General features: G+C 41.4%; 1 protein-coding gene across 2 annotated transcripts in view; it reads left to right on the plus strand.

The window, feature by feature from the left end:
- Positions 1 to 5,938: 5,938 nt before the first annotated feature.
- mpped2a (metallophosphoesterase domain containing 2a) overlaps positions 5,939 to 18,967 on the plus strand; it is a 44,075-nt gene continuing 31,046 nt past the window's right edge. The window contains exons 1-2 of one of the 2 annotated variants that reach the window (XM_053866496.1): positions 5,939 to 6,331; positions 7,692 to 7,966. In XM_053866496.1, the coding sequence (XP_053722471.1) occupies positions 7,854 to 7,966 (113 nt within the window). In that variant the 5' untranslated portion in view covers positions 5,939 to 6,331; positions 7,692 to 7,853. Of the gene's footprint in view, positions 6,332 to 6,452; positions 6,612 to 7,691; positions 7,967 to 18,967 lie in introns of those variants that run through there. The other variant, XM_053866497.1, reaches the window with a different exon arrangement.

An 18,967-nucleotide genomic window follows, 5' to 3' on the forward strand; every position in this document is an offset into this window, starting at 1 on the left:
AAGTGAGCCGGCATATTACTGACAAGCCAGAAAGAAAGTGGTGGTAAAACGAAACGCTCAGCTTCCACGCTCCTGCCCTTTCCTCACCTCCTTATTCCAGTGGCTCTTCATCTTCAGGCCTGTTTGGCCAAAAGTACATTGTGAGCTAAATAAGCTGAACTTCCTTTACGTCTCAGACGGAGCTAAGCATAAATATTTAAAAGTAACCAAAAGATAATTATGATTTGTGACAAGTCAATGCTCTCTCACTTGTGAAGACACGATGCTGGCGGCAGCAGCTCGACCCTCAGTGTTGTTGAGGCTCAGGGCCAAACATTTTTGTCTGTGTGCATTTCAATGACATAAACAGTATCAAGCCCAGCAGCCGTCTGTCTGCTTCCCATAAATCTGAATGACATTAACATTTAAAAAACTCCAACACATCTGCGGATGGGCCTCAGAGACAGTTAGGCCCCCATTTTATCTGTGCCTGGAAAAAAATCCGCAGCGCACGCTAGCATAAATCTGAGCTCGTCGAGCTGCTTCACCATCACGGCCAGGAGGTCGGCGGAAAAACACCCTCTGCCTTTTGCAAAATTCCCACACTTCCTTTTCTGACTTCCATTAAATATGTGTATCGTTTCTGTCTTATTTAGATGACATGTCACTTACCCTTTCTTTTATAAAAGGTCATAAACTATATATATATTTTTTTTTTTAATACCGGTGCATAACATTTACATTCTCTATTGTATGAATGTGACAGCAGCCACGCAGTGCTGAATAAAACATTTATGGCAAAAGTCATTTCTTCTGTGACATTTGGTCCCATATCTATCATCAGTTTTCAATATGCAGCAGGAGAACAATCGCTGGTCAAATGTTTAAATGTGGCCTCTCCACATAAAATTTAAACATTAACACCCGTCGGCAAGTCAATGGAAATGCTTTTTTTCCCCTTTTTTTCTTGCAGATAAGAGAAAAGTCAAATGGAAATGACTTGCAGGGTTGTTTTGCCAGTGTGCAGAGAGCTGATGGGGTCTAGGAAATTGAAGCATGTCAGAGAGATTAGAAAAGCCCGTCTCAGCTCGGACTGGCAGGCATGTGTAAATGTGCCGGACCCCTCTGTGTTCCAGGCGTCCTCTTCTCATCAAAAATCCCATCACTGTATTAAAAGGGTGTCGCCTTAGTCTCCAAAAATAATTATTTAATTTATCCCCTTTCAGATTTAAATCACAGTTGAACTAACTGAAAAGCGGCAATTCAATTTAATCATTCATTTCCATTCACAAATATGAACTCGAGGCAGCAGACTAAGATCTCTCATTGCCACGCAGTTATTGCTCGTCGTCTATCTATCAATCAGCCAGTGCTGCAAACACAAATGAAATTTCTGTCGACATTCACCCAGTGCTCCTGAGTGCAGCCCATTGTGGTGTAGTCTGTTCCAGGAATTCGGATGGAAAAGTCTGACAGTTGATTCCCATTTTGAACTCAGCTGACCAGTTTATACCTACTATATATATATATATATATATATATATATATATATATATATATATATATATATATATATATACAGTGGTACCTCGGTTTTCGAACGTCCCAGAATTCGAACAAATCGGAGTTTGAACAAAAATTCTGAGATTTTTTGGCTTAGGATTTCGAACAAAAATCCAGAACTCGAACTCCCCCGAAAAAACGGAAAAAAACGAACTGATCAGCTGACCCTCGACGCGCTTTGTTATTGTGTATAACACAGCCTCTGTATGCAGACGTGTCCCATTAGCTCCATTTACTGACTGTTTTTTCTTCATATTGAGGTGTAAAACCTTTCCTGTCGCCGCACTAGACCGTGGTACAGTGTCACAGGCGAGGTGCTCGCTCTCCACACCTCCGAGGCTGGAGCGCACACTCCAGGGTTTGATGTCCTGTTGTGGGCTGGAGCTGGGACAGAGATGAGGCGAGTCTGGGACAGAGCGTTACTTGGTTTATGACTTTGTCACAGCCAAACTGCACAGAAGCGCACATTCAGAGCTGGACACGCACCGGGCACCTCTTCACTTCTGGAGAGACGTCACTCACTCGGCAACCCCTCCCACATGCAGCGGCCACACACATAGAGGAACAGCGCACCTGCAGCAGACACTCTACATTCACTCCTACAAAAGCCTATTTTAAGGCTTGGAACGCATTATTTCTTTTTCCATTCATTGTAATGGGAAAAATTGAGTCAGATTCCAAACAATTTGCTTCTCAAATGGCCGTCTGGAACGGACTGTGGTCGAGAACCGAGGTTCCACTGTATATATATATATATATATATATATATATATATATATATATATATATATATATATATATATATATATATATATATATATATATATATATGTATGTATGAGTCATGTTTGAGAAACTATTCCATTTGCTTATATGTATTTACTATTTCATATGGACATCTTCATCATGTAAGTCATAAATGGATAATTACAAAACAAAATATATCAGATTACACTGAAGTATGATATGGAGAGAACATTTCTCTTCCTTCTAGTGCAGTCAGGTAGCGGGGATTTACCAGTTTTGGGAAGTGTCCCATTTTTGGTTGTGTGAAGCAGTCCCCAAAGTGCTCATTAGTGTTGTTTACTTGTGAACTTAGCAGAACCCCATCATCTTATAATCGTAAATTTGAGAACACCAACTTCACCTGTGCAAGAAAAGCTTACTCAGTATTGTCTGCAATCAACATCTAAACTGGATTACACAATTGTATGTCCTTGAAATGAACGCAGATCCTTGCACAAAAGAGTCTTATAATTGTATTATACATTTTCTTGTGCAGTAAGTGGGATGTCAAACTGTGAAGCCACGACCCCCTGCGAGTGGCGGATCACAAACAGAGATCATGTGCGTAATACTTTGCATTTTCCGGATCAAATTGGATATTCTGCTCATCTCAGATTCATACCCATTAACCCCAAACACAACTCCATGTGTATACAAATGGAGCAGTGCAAGCTTCCAAACAGTGAACACTGCAGAAAATATTATGGTAGTGGATCAATATTCTGCTTAATATGCCATGTCATGAAGCTTTACTGCCCTGAGGAAGCCGATTAAAGTGCAATACCCAGGAGCAGGGAATCAAGCAAGGTGTTTCTTGCCTGCAAAAGTCAAATATTTTTCCATTGGATTCACAGAGTGCCATGTTTCCACCTTTAATGTCTGGCCCGACTGTTGGAGTAATGTGGCGATATATGGTCCCTTGATTTGGTCCCCTCAGGAACAAATAACAAAGGCACCTCTCGATCTGTTTTGACAACTGAGGCTTCTACTTAGAGCTTGTCAGGCTCAGAGAGGGATATAAACTTATATAAATTCAGTGGCGGTTCTACCCACATTTACTGCAGGGGCTAAGGGGAGGCTGAGGTTCACTCGAGGCAGCACATAAAAAACAAAATGATACTCAAATAATAGGATCTTAATTTTACCAACATTGACTATGAGCCACAGAACAAATGAACACCACATCTATGCAGTAAAATGTCTCCATTCAAAAACAAAACTCCAGTCATGTGATAAAAATAAATTGAAGTTCGAACCTACACACTCACTATACAGTAGAATGACTGTCAAGTTACATTTTAATGTGAATAATCCCTTTTCTTATGAATAATGAATAAATAATGAATGTACATAAACTGTCATAAAAGAATATGATTTAAAAGAAGAATTCTATCATTTCAGGAGTCCAACAGAATGATACATGTATGTACTTTATGAAGAAATTACTGGAAAGTCAATTTGATTCACAAAGAAATCTGCAAAAGGAATTGATTTTTGATTTAATTTTATTGCTCCTGACATTTCTTCCATTCAGGTTCATTGCTATCATAGGCACCAATTCTGCGGGTGCATCTGGGCTCCAGCACTCACAGAGGTTGTCTCTGAAATGCCTGTGTGCATGCCACATGATGCACACTCCACAAAAGCAGCAGGTTTGGTGATCTGTCTCGTAGCAGCATGTGCAACACCTTATTGCTTCCTGTGTAAGCGAACTAAAAATTTAGCCAGGGATGGTTTGACTTTACTCGTGGGCACGTCGGACGGGTGGACTCCAGCCACTCTCCCACCAGAGCAGCGCTTTGAGTGTGTGCATCGCTAATACCGTTCCCGACACTGAGACACGTTGGTTCCTGTTGAAGCATCAGTGCAACTTGATCACAGGGGCCAAAGAGGGTCATAGAGATTTTTTGCAGGGACACTGGCCCCTGCTGCACCTGTGTGTTTACTATAATGTGGTATAAATGTGGTGAAGATGCAGGCAGTTGAAGTATTTGTGAATGACAGGTGGAGACGACCGTCAGGGATGATCTGTGACAAATGAGTGGCACCTAGAGTGAAAGGGAAGCTCCATAGGACAGTAGTGAGACCTGCCATGATGCATGGGTTAGACGCAGTAGCTCTGACACCAGGACGAGAAACAGAGTTGGAAACAGTTCAAGAGGTTCTCATTGGGACGGACAAGGAAGGACAAGGTTAGAAACCACTATATCAGAGGGACCTAGAGAAATTTAGAGACAAAGTTAGGGGGGCCAGGGAGGATAGACAAAATATGTTTAGGTGTCAAAGGCTGGCTTGATGTGACCCCGCAAAGGCCATGCCAGCAGACATATAGTCAAGTGAGTCTTGTTTTTTAAGTCGTGTTGTGCAAAAACACATTATCACACTATCACAAAGTAAATTAACTACAAATTCTGTCTATTGTTACTCGAACTCTAATGTCACATGGGTCTGAAGCCAATCCTAGCTTCATGCAGACAGAAGTGATTTCATTTTCCCAGAAATGTTGCTCCCGGGACGATTGGTGTTCTGGATTACCATCTGGTTCCTTGATTCGTTCTCAAGGATTCATACTGACATGTTGGGCTACTGCTGCACTGTGCTGTGTTCTGGAGTTGGAATGATAAAACACAGCACATAAGCAAATCAATTGACAGCTGTCATCCGACTGTCTTGTTGTTCACTCGACATAAGGAACATTGCTAGAGACTTGCCAACGTGGGAAGTTCAGACACCACTTGAATGCAACTGTGTTACTGGCATGCTGCAACTGATAATCTCAGTGGAAACCAACAGCCTACCTTTGAATGTAGGACCTAAATGACGGTTAAAATCACATTATAGGTGGATGGAGGAGGTCTGCACTCTGCTGAGTGTTTTCTTGTAAAATACAATGTGAGATGTTGACATGCAGTGGGGTGTTGATGTAGAGAGAGGGAAATCATTTGGTTCACAGAACAGAACAAGTTTGGTTCTATCCTGCCTGACTCAATGTCCTGTGACAGCGTGGACTTTTTAGACATGTTTTCTTCTTTTTGAAGTTTTGTTGCAAGTCAGTATTCAAAGGTAATATAGCAAGGCATTTTACGGCATGGTACATATTGTGTTGTTACAAGGCTGTGAAATCTAACAAGCAACGATCATATTGTGCTTGTCGTAAGGGTTCATCTCTTCAGAATCGGTGCTAAGTAATGGGATGGAAGCAAGACCTAGGGTTTGTTTTAGTTGTGCTGGCACGTGGCAGATCCTTTTAAGAAGTGTGTGTAGGAGAGGAAAACAGCAACCCTGAGCCCTGCTCAGGTGGGCGCCTCAAAGTGAAACATAATGATGCTATCGGGAGCAAATTGGCAGCCTGTTTCAAAATGTTGACGTGAATTTATTCTACTTTTCCAGCAGAGAAAGTAACACGATCAAACGGGACCACACAAAACTCCTGTTCCAGATACATTTCCATGAATCTATTTCGCTCTTTCCCCCACTGCAAGTGAATGCAACACGCAGGTTGACGGGACCGCGCGCCTTCTCCCTCCGTCCCGCGCGGCTCCACGCCTGTGAGGGCGCGCGCGCGCGCACAGGAGGTGGCGGGGGTTGTGCTCGCTCCCGCTCTCTCTCTGCTCTCTGACCCCAGTGGCAGCTACGACTCACTGCACTCCGGCTCCCCCTCCGTCACATCGCGGCGACTCACTCCCCCCCTTCCCCGCTGTCTGTCAGTGTCTCTCAGCAACCTCCGGGGTCCACTCTCCTCCTCTTCCCCCCTGTGCTTTCTTGTCTGGTTTCTTTCTACAGGAGCCAGTCGAGGTCCCACCGGGTCGAAGGTTCTGCCCCGGCCGCTCAGACTGCCGCAACCTCCGGAGCAGCCGCGCGTCCAAACCTGCCCGCTGGCTGCCGCATGGACCCGCGTCTCTTCGCTGCCGCCTCCGCCGCTTAGAGGGCGACCCTGACCCGACCGACACTCTTTCTCCTCCGGACTGATATTAAACCCCCAAAACAGCCCCACACGACGAAGGTAGAGCAGAGCTCTCAGTTTGTCTTTCGGGCGGGAGGAAGGGAGGGCTCGCGACGGGGAGGGAAGAAAGAACCCCGGCTACAAAGCCGTCGGTTAAGAGGTGGTTGTCATTTACGGGAAGAGCAGGAGGTTAGCGCGGCGGTAGCTTGACACCGGCCACCTTTGGCTGTTTTTATGGTCGCGGGAGCAGAGTTCAGCGCTGCACGGACCTTTTCTTATTGTGTGTGTTTCTGCTGGGTGGAAAGCGAGCGGTGCACACCGCCTTTGGAGGCTTGGAAAGGTGCATTTCTTTGCACTGCCAGTGTTTTAGTGCCCCATTGTGACTGTAAAGCAGCTAAATGTGGAGCTAAAGCGTGTTGCCGGATAAAAAGCCACTATCCCGCTTAGCAGGCTAAAGCTAGACGGCTAGTGGCTGCCGGAGAGACACATGCTGCGCTGAATTATGTCCATATGAATATCGACTCGTGAATCCATGTGTACAATGTTAACCGAAGTGTCCTGACGCCGCATGGAGCTGTGTAAAAGGCTGCAACGTAGATGCGTTTGGGATCATTCATAATTCACAGCCGCGGGATCTGCTTCACTTTTAACTTGTTTGATTTATTCTCCTTCCGCCGTGCTTTTACTTCTTCCCATTTAAATTGCACGTATAGGCTCCAACTGGCTCCGAATAAATGAGATAAATCAAGGGTTTCATGTGGAAGTAGGGCAGCTTTTTAGTTTAAATTAGAAGAAGGGGTTTGCTTTAAAATATTCCTCGACTGGAGGTCACAGCATCACAGGATATAACCATCAAATATTTCCCAGAGTGGTTGATTTCCCTCCAAAAAGATGACAGGCTTGTCAAATTAGCAGGCTTTTTTCCTCTCCATTCAGCACTCAGGGTGTCGGAGTGTGTTAAAGAAAGGGGGCTACATCATGACAAGTCAGGGAGGTCAGAGAAAAGGAGGCTGGGGTCTGAGGAGACGCCGCTATAAGCTTGTGGAGTGAGTGCAGGAGATGCCACTCTGCACTTCCACATTTTGGCTGCTCGTCTTTTTTCTTCCTCGTTTTATTAGTAATGTATGCATTTCTTTACTTCTATATAATGATAAATGCAGTAATGCTTCTCTCGGGGTCATGGTCAAGAGATCTACTCTTCAAGATCCACGCCAAAAGCTGGTCGAGAACAATTTATTTAAGTCCTATCTGCTCTGATATATTCAATTTGGTTTTTAATTAATTTGCAATAATTAATTGGATAAACTAAATTCCCAAAACAATTTACAGAAAAATGTTTTTTCATTTATTTTCAGTTAGTTTTCATATTTTTATGCGCCAATCTTTCGCAACCATCTAACCTGGCTACTTGCTTTTGCAGACTGCTTTTGGTGTGTGCGTGGAGATTGAGTGAGTCGGCGATATCTCCGCTGCCGCTCGGAGACTTACTGGGCTTCTGGAGCGCGTCTGAAGGATGACCGCTGCACGGCTTGCCGCTGAATCCCGGTGAACGAACGGCATCTCATGTCCAAACGGCGGAAGGATGGCTCATGGCAAAGTGACCATCACAGTGGACGAGTACAGCTCCAACCCAACACAGGCTTTCACGCACTACAATATCAACCAGAGTCGCTTCCAACCTCCACATGTACACATGTAAGTTCAAACAGAAACGTCTCATAACCGTTTGTCTTTGCAAAGTTAAGTGTTTGAAATCATTGTCTAAGAGCTCTCTGAACTCGTCAAAGTTTGTGGTTATCTTGTGCGACCAATGCGAAGTTTACAGTGACTCTTGTGGTTTGAACTGGAAATCGTTTAATCTCTATAGCTGCGACATTCAGTTGGTCTCTGCACGTTTCGGAAGGCTCTTGCTGTTCAGATGCATGTTTCTCTGCGTTCACGCACTCACGTCTCAATGCAATTGTTTCATATATCTAATGGTAAAAGTGTATTTCAAAGTTTTCAAATGACTATTTGAGTGCTCAACGGAAGTTCACTAATTTAAGTCAGTCTTTTTTCCATTTCTTCTTCACATATAGACTCATGACAGTGAGTGTTCATTTGGAGATGCCCAATGCTAGCTGATGTTTCTCAACTAGGAATGATGTGAAATCTTTATTTCCTTGCAAAGAACTTGGTGTTGCGCTTTATTTTGCTCGAGTAATAAGGAGTGACTGAGCCAGCCATGAGCTAGAATTGTCTGAAATTAGGTTTCTTGTTGATCTGAAATTATGTCCTTAAACTAGGAACATTGTTGGGAGAGTTGGTCAGCAAATTTAAAATTGATCTTATGACCACAAATATGCATATTTTATGCTATTCTTGCTCTTCTGGAGATGACCGTTGTTGAAAGCTGCTTAACTACTAATGTGCCATGTAGTCATTCAACAGATGTCTGTCTTTGTTTTGAATAGCCACTGATGCTTTATCCCAATGTTTTTTCCCTGACTTTGTAATTTGAAAAGAAAGTCCCTTCCCTAAATACTTGGTTAAGACAGTTTGGTAAGCCACCATTATGTCGTATTTTATATTTAAAAAAATGTGGTCGCATAAAAGCAAAGATTTTACTTTACAAGGTGTCTGGTAACCATGTCCAAACATGTTGCAGAGAGTGATTGAGGCGTATGTCATACTTAGTGAACTCTAATTAATTAGTTGTGCTGTACATATGATAATATTTTCTATTTCTTAGTGACTTCTTGTGCTCTAACGTTCATTTTATTGTAAATGATACATTCAAATTTCACATTTATAGGCATCCAAGACCCAGTTATCCGATGGCCATGAATGGACTAACTGAAGTCTAAAAGTTTTAATGATGCAATCAATAAATGCATGTGCAAAAGAAATGTTTATTTGAAAGATTGCCATCTCTCAGCTCTTGCTCTTGTCGGGATGTGTAGGAATTACTTCACTCAGGGGGTCCTCGAAGCTTGTCTCTTTCTGACATGTTGAACGACGAAGACGATAGTTTGCCTCTCTCCCTTAGGTAAATGCATTTTCACTGGTCTTTGTATCTCTTCAGGCCAGATTTGAATTCTAAAGTTAAAGATGCTATAGATATTAGCAAACAAATGTAGCAGACTGATGCCGTCTGTTGCATTGTGTCGTCTCTAACTTGCCGATTTGACTTGGCTTCATATCTTCAAGAGTTGATCCAGACAGGCAGTAGGTAGCTTCATGCATCCTAAACTGTTAAGACTGGCTTGTCATTGAAATGAACGTGCAGCTTCAGATTTGTGGTTCAATTTCATTTCTGGTTGTAGTTGAAAATAAATCACAGCTTTTAATTAGGCATCAAAGTTTGTCCACCCCAAACGTTGGTGTCTCCATTTCCATCCATATTTTTGGTGAGTGCTGAAGGTGAAGTTGTAGAATGTGATGAGGCAGAGGGGCCTCTCAGATATGTGTTTGGATAAATACATTAGGCTGTTTCCTGGCTTACACAGAGCCTGCAGTGTTTTACTCTGTCATTCTGAAACTCGGACTGGGAACTTCGGGATCGCACACATGCATGGACTCACACACACCCACGCTCTCAGATGCCCTTCCCCCCCTCAGTGTTTAAGTGCTAATCGTGTACAATTGGTGCGTAAAGATCGTTTAATTTTGTCATCCAGCCTGCTGTAAGTATGCTTCCTCAGTTGCGTGGGTATGTATAGGAAAGCTGAATTCTTCTGTAACAAAAGAAGAATGGTTAAAAGAACAATTGCTTTTGAAAAGTATTTTAATGATAAGACTTTAGAAAGCAGTCTATTTTATACTGTAGAAATGTATTTTATGAATTCAGCATGTGTACCACAGCACTAATGTAGAGCGTGTGCGCGCACACACACACACACACACACACACACACACACACACACACACACACACACACACACACACACACACACACACACACACACACACACACACACACACACACACACACACACACACACACACACACACACACACACACACACACACAGTGGCAGTTCGAAGCTAATGCTTTGGAACGTGACCCTGAAGTCAAAGCAGCTTTTCTTCGGAGCATGGGACGTCTCGCTCTGTCTGTAAGTGAGCGGCAGGCTCCGTCCAGCTCTGTTTGTGTCTGGTTTATTTTTCTCTGCCGGCCGTGTTTTTTTTTTTTTTTTTTCTCTAGCTTCAGCCCCCTTGTCGTCGTCGTCTCGTGAAATGAAATGCTCAGCAACTTGGAACATATGCTTCGAGTTGGGACACTAATGGCCTTGAATCCAATTTGAGCAGGATCTGGGCCAGACTACAGACAGGCCCAAAACGCAGACTTACGCACAAAGATAAAAGGGAATCCTTCAAGCATCTCTTATTTAGGAAATTTAAACGAAAACCTCTTGTACTTTATCTGTATCACATGACCATCTTCCAATAAATGGCAAGTTTGTCAACAGGAAGTAAATTGTTTCCACCGCTGTTCGTAGCTCGAGTGTATATATTACCGAGCCAAATAACAGTTTAAAATATGTTGTTGTTCCCTGTGCACAGTGCACTGCCATATATGAAGAAATTCGCAAATCGCCTCTATGGTCAAATGAAAACAATAATCATTGTTATCTCATGCCATCTCCCTATCAAGAAGTCGAGGTTACACTGAAGTCTTCTCTTTTTCCTGTCACCTTTTTTGTTGTTGTTTGAGAGGGTTACTGGTGTATCCGTCATGATTAAAATTTATCAGTTGACTACTCAAAAACAAAAAAAAGTAGACTTATACGACAACACAACCATTGTATATGAAACAGGCATCCCTGTAAAACTGTATTTTTACCTCAACTTCTTATCCTTAAGTTGTTTGATAGCAAGTCACAGCACAATCCATGTCCAGGTTATCGTCACTCAAACCTTGAGTGAAACAGGTGACAGACTTTACCTTTTGTCAGTCCACTACCTATGACAATGACTGATATTTAAGAGATAGACATGTCTGCAGATGATGAATATGTTTTACTTCACCTCATTGCCCCTACCCAAGTATACGACGATAATTTTTTACATTGACATTGTTTTTTGTTCACGCCAATTGAGTCATTTAGTATTCCTCATTTGTCTCAGTGTTTATGCAGCCATTTGTACGTCAGAAATAAAAGAATGCATTTTACAGAAGGCAGTCGAATGACCTCACATTTATTGCCATCTTCACAACTCAGTAATTTAGTTGCACTCGCCGAGGTTGCCGAGATGCAAGAAACAATCTGAAGACGTCTCGGTTTATTCAGCCTTTGCTCAAGCAAGTCCCTGACCAAACCCTTTTTAGGTAAATGGAAAATTGGTTATTAAGAGAACCATTTCATGATTCTCATTTGTTTGTAATCGATGAGAGCAAGAGTGATGCACTGCACAATGGTGACTTTGTACTGCAGGGAGGAAATTCACTGTGTATTTCAGCAATTTTTTCCTGTTGAAATTACTTTTTTTTTCTTTTTTTTTAGATTTGTGTATATTTTTGGAAACAGATTTATTTGGCTCCTGTATTTGGTGAAAGTGCCATTGCATTTGAATTCAATCAGTCTGTGCCGTATGCTGTCTAATCAAAGGTTATTAACTTGGACATGGAATCCTTAGTTTTATTGCCTTGTTCAAACCTGTTCCCCTCCATAGCACATTCAAAAGAAACATCAAAGCTCGGTAAAACAAAGACACTGCCCCTCTCTTTCTCTATCTTTTTTTGTTTCCGCCAGTCACCTCTCCCAGGCTGGAGTGGAGGGACTTTTTGTAACGTGAGAACCCTTGATTAACTTTCCTCTTCACCCCTGACCTGCTTGGAGTCTGGTGGGACGCTGGTAGTGAAGTCAGAGTTTGAGCTGGTGGGGTTAAGTGACAGTTGACATTGGACAGGTCTATTGTTTTTAACATTCAAGCTCTTGAAAAATTTCTGTAAAAATCTGTCCTCAGAGTTTTGGATCCTGGCGACACGGTGGTGTTTTTTTAATGTCACTTCCTTTTCACTTATGAATTGAGTTACAATACATCATTTTGCTGACACCATAATTTTATCCAAAGTGACTTGCAGTATGTCAGCATATAGGGAAACTGTCGAAGTTATGACCTCCGACTCTGTTGGCGTTGCTGCCCCTGAGCTAACCACTGGCCACTTGGTTGTATTTTGAGCATGTTTTTGATATGTCTACCAGGTTTTATTGCCTTGCACAGTGATGTTTCTTCACTTAAACTGTTCTACTCGAAATTCAAACTCTATATTTAAGATCACAAACTCACCTATCACAAACTCATTTTGTGACTGGAATGCACCACATAGTGTGTTCAAATGTACTGCTTTTTCTGCTGCTCTCAGTCCTGTTTTTATTTTATCCATGTTTGTTTTATATATACACTTTTCTAATATAATATAAAATATATTAATAATTATATTAATAATAACCTGCCACATGACTCCTCTTCTCATCGTCTCTGTATTATCATAGCGAGGAGTGTGATTTAATGGCGAAACGCCTGTCTGTTTTGTCAGTGCTGCATTGTGATGTACATTGTTAAAGAGTAATAACATTACTTTTTACCACAACTACTACTATTACTATGATCATTTATGAATATAAATCACATCTTAAAAAAGTAATATATATATTTGTCATTTAATCGGCCAATCATGATGACATCATAAATCCCCATGTCAGTGCCAATAAATCGGCTGGCCGATCAGTGCAGTCCTGCATGAAAGGTTTTTTTGATACCGTTATTTAGCTCCCAGGAAGGGATTAACTTGCTAGGGAGCAACATTTTACAACCTTTTGCTGTATGAATGAATTCCAAGATTAATTTATTTCAGTTGAGGGATTTTACTATGGTTGGGTCTTGTTCCAGACCTTGCACCAAATGACTGTTGCAGTCTCACTTGGGGCACCCTTGAACGGCACAACATCCCAAGGACCATCGTCACATTTCATGAGAGAGTTGGTCTGAGCGTTGATCCATCTCTTGCTTATTACTCCTTAAAACTATATTAATGTGACAGACTTCTTGCAAAATAGGGAATGTTTTTTTGTTTTTCCCCCCCCCCCATTTCATTCACACTGGTCTATGTTTTGACCACTTAATTCTGTTTAGTCATACAAGGAAAACAAAATGCTTTGAACAACATCTGCTGTCATTTGAAACATTGGTTCATGCTTTATTACACCTCAATGGCTTCATCTGTTTTTTTTGTTTTGGGTGATCTGACCTGTTGCCCCAGAAAAAGATTTACTGGTTTGCCCATTTGAATCAATTGTGTGCATCTGTCCTGCCTGAGTAGAAGGGGTGTGCAGCAGTTAGTGCTGCTTTTTTACAGCATGAGGATCCTTAGTCAGAGTCCAGCTTGGGAGTGAACCTGGGTTTTGTCTGGTGTTATCCCCACGCTTGTGTGTGTTGCAGACATGACAGAGAATGGTTGAGGTTCATGTACTTGAATATGTACAGCATATTATGTGAATATGTACTAGCAGTAAAGTAGGTGTTTTTTCTAGCATTGTTAAACTGATGTTTGAATATGTTAAACATTACAAACGTAAATTTGTTAACCATTTCAGAAGACAGCACTCATTTGAAACCATTATCTAATTTAACTTAATAGCGCACATAAAATTGCTACTCTAGATTTGGTTTCTCATCAAGCAGTACTTCAGTTGGAAAATGTACTGTAATACAACTATGTTCCTTCATTCTTCAGCAAATTATTTTATTAATGCTTCAAACAGATTATTTAATTATGAATTTTCTGCGATCTATAATTGTCCTGTTTTCTTCAGTTTTTTATTGATTTTATTTGACGGCACAGAAAGATTAGAAATATTCTGGAGTCCACTTGGGGCATGCCATTTTTTAGATGATTGTTTATCGCCACTGAGATAGAAGAAATGGATCATTGCGCCAATATGCTGTAGAGAAAAGACTCAGTACTTTTTGAGTTGTGTTTTCTTTTTCAGGTAAATTCTGTTCCACTAGTTTATTCTGCCTGCAGTCTAGTGGTTGGTTTTTGGCCCAGGCATCCATGCTTGTCTCTTCAGCTTTGCTCCCATCAGCCCTGCAGCCAGGCCGACTGTCAGCAGCACAATTAAGGGCTGTGCAATAATGAAAGGGGCATTAGAAGAAGCAATTTATTTCCCAGCGCAGTGCCGGAAGGTTTCTCCACTGCTGATATTCTATCGCAGGCTTTGTGTGCTGCACTCTGCCATTATGGCGGGAGTAGCAGGAACGGTAAGGAAGACACATGCTGGCTGAACAAATGAAGAAAGGGGTGTACAAAACGGGCAAGCGTCAAGGCTGGGCATTGCGATAGCTCTGTAAAATTACCTTTTAAATGTAGTGTCTGTTTTGTATCTACACAAAACATTTCACTTGCGTATGGGTTTCCCTTTTTTCCTGCATCTTCGCGTCGCTCCCGCACACACTTCCTCCAACCCGCATGTATCCCCGTCCATTCTTCGCCATTATTTCTGTGTTCATTTTGCTCCTCTGAAGTTTATTGAATTAGCGCAGACAGCTGAAACGCAGGAGATAACAGAGGCGTGCTCTCTGCCGCTCCTGGAGAAATGGTATTGCTCCGTGGATGAGTGAACGGAGGCTTCTGTCTGTGCTAGAGTAACTTGGGGGAGGGGAGCCTATAAAGGGGTTGTAGAGGAGGAAAATGTGGAGCATTGTGTCCATATAGGATTTTGCTCTTTTCTCATACCTACACCAACATCCTGCAATTTTGACTTGACCGATCTTTCTCCTGCATGTGAAACCAGTCATTGATTGCATATATGAAATTAATGGAGAACAGCTGGAGATGTTCTGTCATTCTGTGAAGTTTTTATATGAAATAAGAAGTAAGTTCATATAAATAAATAACTCAAAATAAAGTTAGGTTTCACACACGCTGTTTGTTGGACCGTTTAATGGCGAACTGGTCATCCTGTTTATCATGTCGGGGCAGACCAGCTTTGGTTGATTTGCAGTCTACTCCCACAGTCCCCTTTGACCCTTGAGGTTTTAGGTGGCTGACTCCACAATGCAGCTCCTATTGATGCCCAATCTTTGGCAGAGCGACAACATTGACAATAGAAGCAGAGAAAGGAACGGAGAGGTGGATAAAAAGAAAGCGCAGGGCAACTCTATTGACAGCAGGTATTAAATAGACGAGCCTCCTAACTGGACTGTGATTGACAGTTGCCGCTCTGTGACAAGTGTTTAGTCCACAGGTTACTGACCTCATTAAAACCCACTCTTAGATTGGGCCACAAATGGCACTGCTGAATCATGTTAACGACAATATGAAACTTGGTTTCTTAGTGGGCAGGTGCATTTATACTGTATGTCTCCACATTTGTATTCAGCCAACTGGGGAATGGAGAGGTAAATATACGGTTCATTTATTATTTAGAAAAGTAAAACGTAAACCATACTGGACTGTCAATGTGGACCAGAATTTATTTTCCCACAAATTGAGTTGTAGTTGTCCATTTTTGTCGAACTGGTGGCCCTGGTGAAAAGTCTGACTTGCTGTGTCATTTGAAGTGATTAGCAAGAGCCTGGAATGCAGATGCTTGACTGCAGTTGTATTCCAACCTGTCGACCCAAGACTATGACGATTTCATGGCCGGCGAAGTGATGTTGTTTCCCGTTCTATGTTGTAGTACATTAAGTTCAAGCTGCGTACAAAACTTTCATAAACCTACAAAATGTAACTTTAAAAAAAATGTTACAAAAATGTTGATTACAGGACCATTTATTATTTAGACTTTTTTTTGGTGAAAATATTTTATTATTTCTGTTAGAACTTGCTTTCATTCTGATTTCTTCTTGGCTGCAGAGTTTGTGAGTGTGAAAAGTAATTAGTATTCATTGTCTTACAAATCAGTGATGATGTTTGATAGCCATCAATAAATCCCAGCAACAGAAATTAGATTAAGGAACATATATTACCATTAATAAACTACATATTTGTAGTGTAGTGCCTTTTCTTAATCATTATGAAGTACTTATTCCTGACTTCCCAGGATCGGTCACCAACAGTTCACTCCAAACATCAGAATTATTGACTGTAAATTTGCACCTCGGTAGTTTATTAATAGTGGATATGCGTTCCCCAATATAAAGTCTTCCCGGAAATATATGTGAGTAAGAGAAATTAATCAATGGAAAATTGAAAGACAAATATGTTGATGTGACGTGATGGATGTGATATGTGATAAAATGTATGATGCCAAAAAAATTAATTTTGAAATCATCCCAAGTTAAAAAAGATGAACACTGATATCATCTCTTAAAGTCTCTACCATAATAAACAATAATCCTGCAACTTAGGCTACATAAGATTTCGCCCTTGTGTGATTGAGCTTGACTCACTGGTCTAGACTGTTCACACTTTTAATTGTTGAGTGTTTAATGTGGCTTTCATTATGGCGTATGAGGAATATATACAGTGCATCCATTATCGGGTTAAATGAGAAAAAAACGTGATGCAAATGCTTTGTTTGGAGGCAGATTACAAGTTTCAGTGTGTATATTCCTTAAAAAAAAAAACAACTGCGGCTTTGCTCAAATGGTTTCGTCCTGTGTCAGATGACTTTTCAGGAAAAAGGAACACTTGAGGAAGCTGGGCAATTAATCACCACAATTATGTGGCGTCCTTAAAGAGCTGTGCAAATCAGATAGTGGCAGCAATGTTGACCTGGCTATCTGCTGTGAGTTAAGTGTCGCATTTGAAGGAGCAAGCGCGAGCTGATCTCTGACCCCATTTGCTTGTGTGTTTTTCCAAAAGGCCACTGAGCCAAATGTGTTCCGTCAAATAAAATATCATCCAAAACACATTAGGGAGATAGAGCTGGAGCCTCCTCTTGCTGTTCTCCTTCACTTTGCAGCTGAGTGTGTTTCGGTATAATCGAAGCCTCTGGAAGATTTTGTCATTAAAAAAACAAAAAAGACATTGAATGGCTCTTATAGAATTTCTCTGTTTGAGAACTGTTTGATTGGTTCAGTTCAGCTGATCCGGCAACAAGTCCTTGGTATATATTTGACTCATGTTCTTGTTTGAAAACAAATGTTTGCCTCAAATATTAACTTGTGTTTTTGATCGGCTGCTGTGTTGTCATCCGTGATGCAACACGCGCTTGCATTCATGAGACGTATTCAAGGTGGACCAGCTGTACGATCCGGGGGAAACTAGATAGAGAATTACAAAATAACTGGCACCGCAGCAGGATGTCAATTTACCTTTATTTTTGGTTAATCTCCCAGACCTAGTTGGGTGTCACAGCAGACACCAGTGGAACAAAAAACTGAAAACAGAAATACATGTTGAAGGTGCTCATGTTATGTCTGTTATGTTGCATTGAGATTTAAGCGCGTTTGATTTGGCCTAATTCTACGCCTTTATACACACGGTTGTATTCTACCTCCCTGGGGGTCGTTGGCTGAAAACTTTGGGATCCCCTGAGCTGAGGAATATACATACAGCAGGAAGAGCATCATGCTGTTCTTTAAACAAACCTTGACCCTGGATGTCGGTATTTACATTTTCAATAATACTGAGCACATCTTAATTCATTTAGTTTTCGCCAAGCTTTTTTTAAAAAGTGTAATTGAGGTTTTTTTTTTTTTTTTAAACTGAGAACAGATGTTTGCTCATCGAGAACATATTTCTTCAGCCACAGAACTCAGTTTTGTGTCAGCTCCAATGTCATGGTAGAATTTGAGATTGTGCTCCTGCTCTCCTCAAGCACATTAGCATATTTCTTCCTTTTTCCCCCCTCGTTCCTTTCACTGAGCAATTCTTCTCATGTCACGCTGACGCTCATGTTAACACAAACCTTCATGCTAACACTTTTTAAGAGTATCCTCATACCCAGAGCTGGAAGAAAAAAAAAATCTTTTTTTTTTTCCAAAGGCTGTGTTTACAATAGATCACGGTCCGACACTGAAAAATTACGTGAATCGTGTGTTCATTTCAAATGGAACCCTTGGACTGTTACATGGTGATTGTGTTAACAGGAAGGACTTGGTGCGTGTGTCTGTGTGTTTATGAAACTGCAGCACCACCATGAAGCTTTCTTGGCCTGGCCCTGCTCTAATTGATGGGGGCTGCCTGTATATACTTTCATTCTCAGGGTGGATTACATCTCGAAGGAGGGAGGTGAAGGTTGTTCTTTTCCCCAGCTTTGCTTTAATATGCATGGAATTTGGATATTATATGTGCGCTTTGTTATTGAGAGGAGCGTTCGTTCTTCCTCTATGAGGAAAAATGTCCAATCTTGTAGAGCTGTATGATGTCTCAGCTTCATATTGCCAAATCGAATCTGCAGCTCCGCTGCAATACCTCTGCCGACTTAGATTTATATTTCTGTAGGAGCTGCTAGGGTCAAGATGACGCTTTGTTTATGAATGAATGAGTCTTTATTTCAGTCTCTGCTAATAGAATCTAACTAACACTTGACATATGCATGACTTGCGCTTGTTTGCATTACATTAGATGTTGTTATCTCACATTCCTTCCGATACATTACATTCAGTGCAGTCCACATATCATCTTACACTTCATAGAATGAAAAGCAAGTATCATTTCTGCCCCTTATTCCCACTTTCCCTATTTTACCGAACAGTGGTTTTGTGTAACAGTGTGCACTTTGTGTGTGTGTTGTGTGTGCGCTGAAAAGTCTGATAAAA

Source organism: Synchiropus splendidus, chromosome 5, assembly GCF_027744825.2.
Source record: "Synchiropus splendidus isolate RoL2022-P1 chromosome 5, RoL_Sspl_1.0, whole genome shotgun sequence".
Taxonomy (NCBI): Eukaryota; Metazoa; Chordata; class Actinopteri; order Syngnathiformes; family Callionymidae; genus Synchiropus; species Synchiropus splendidus.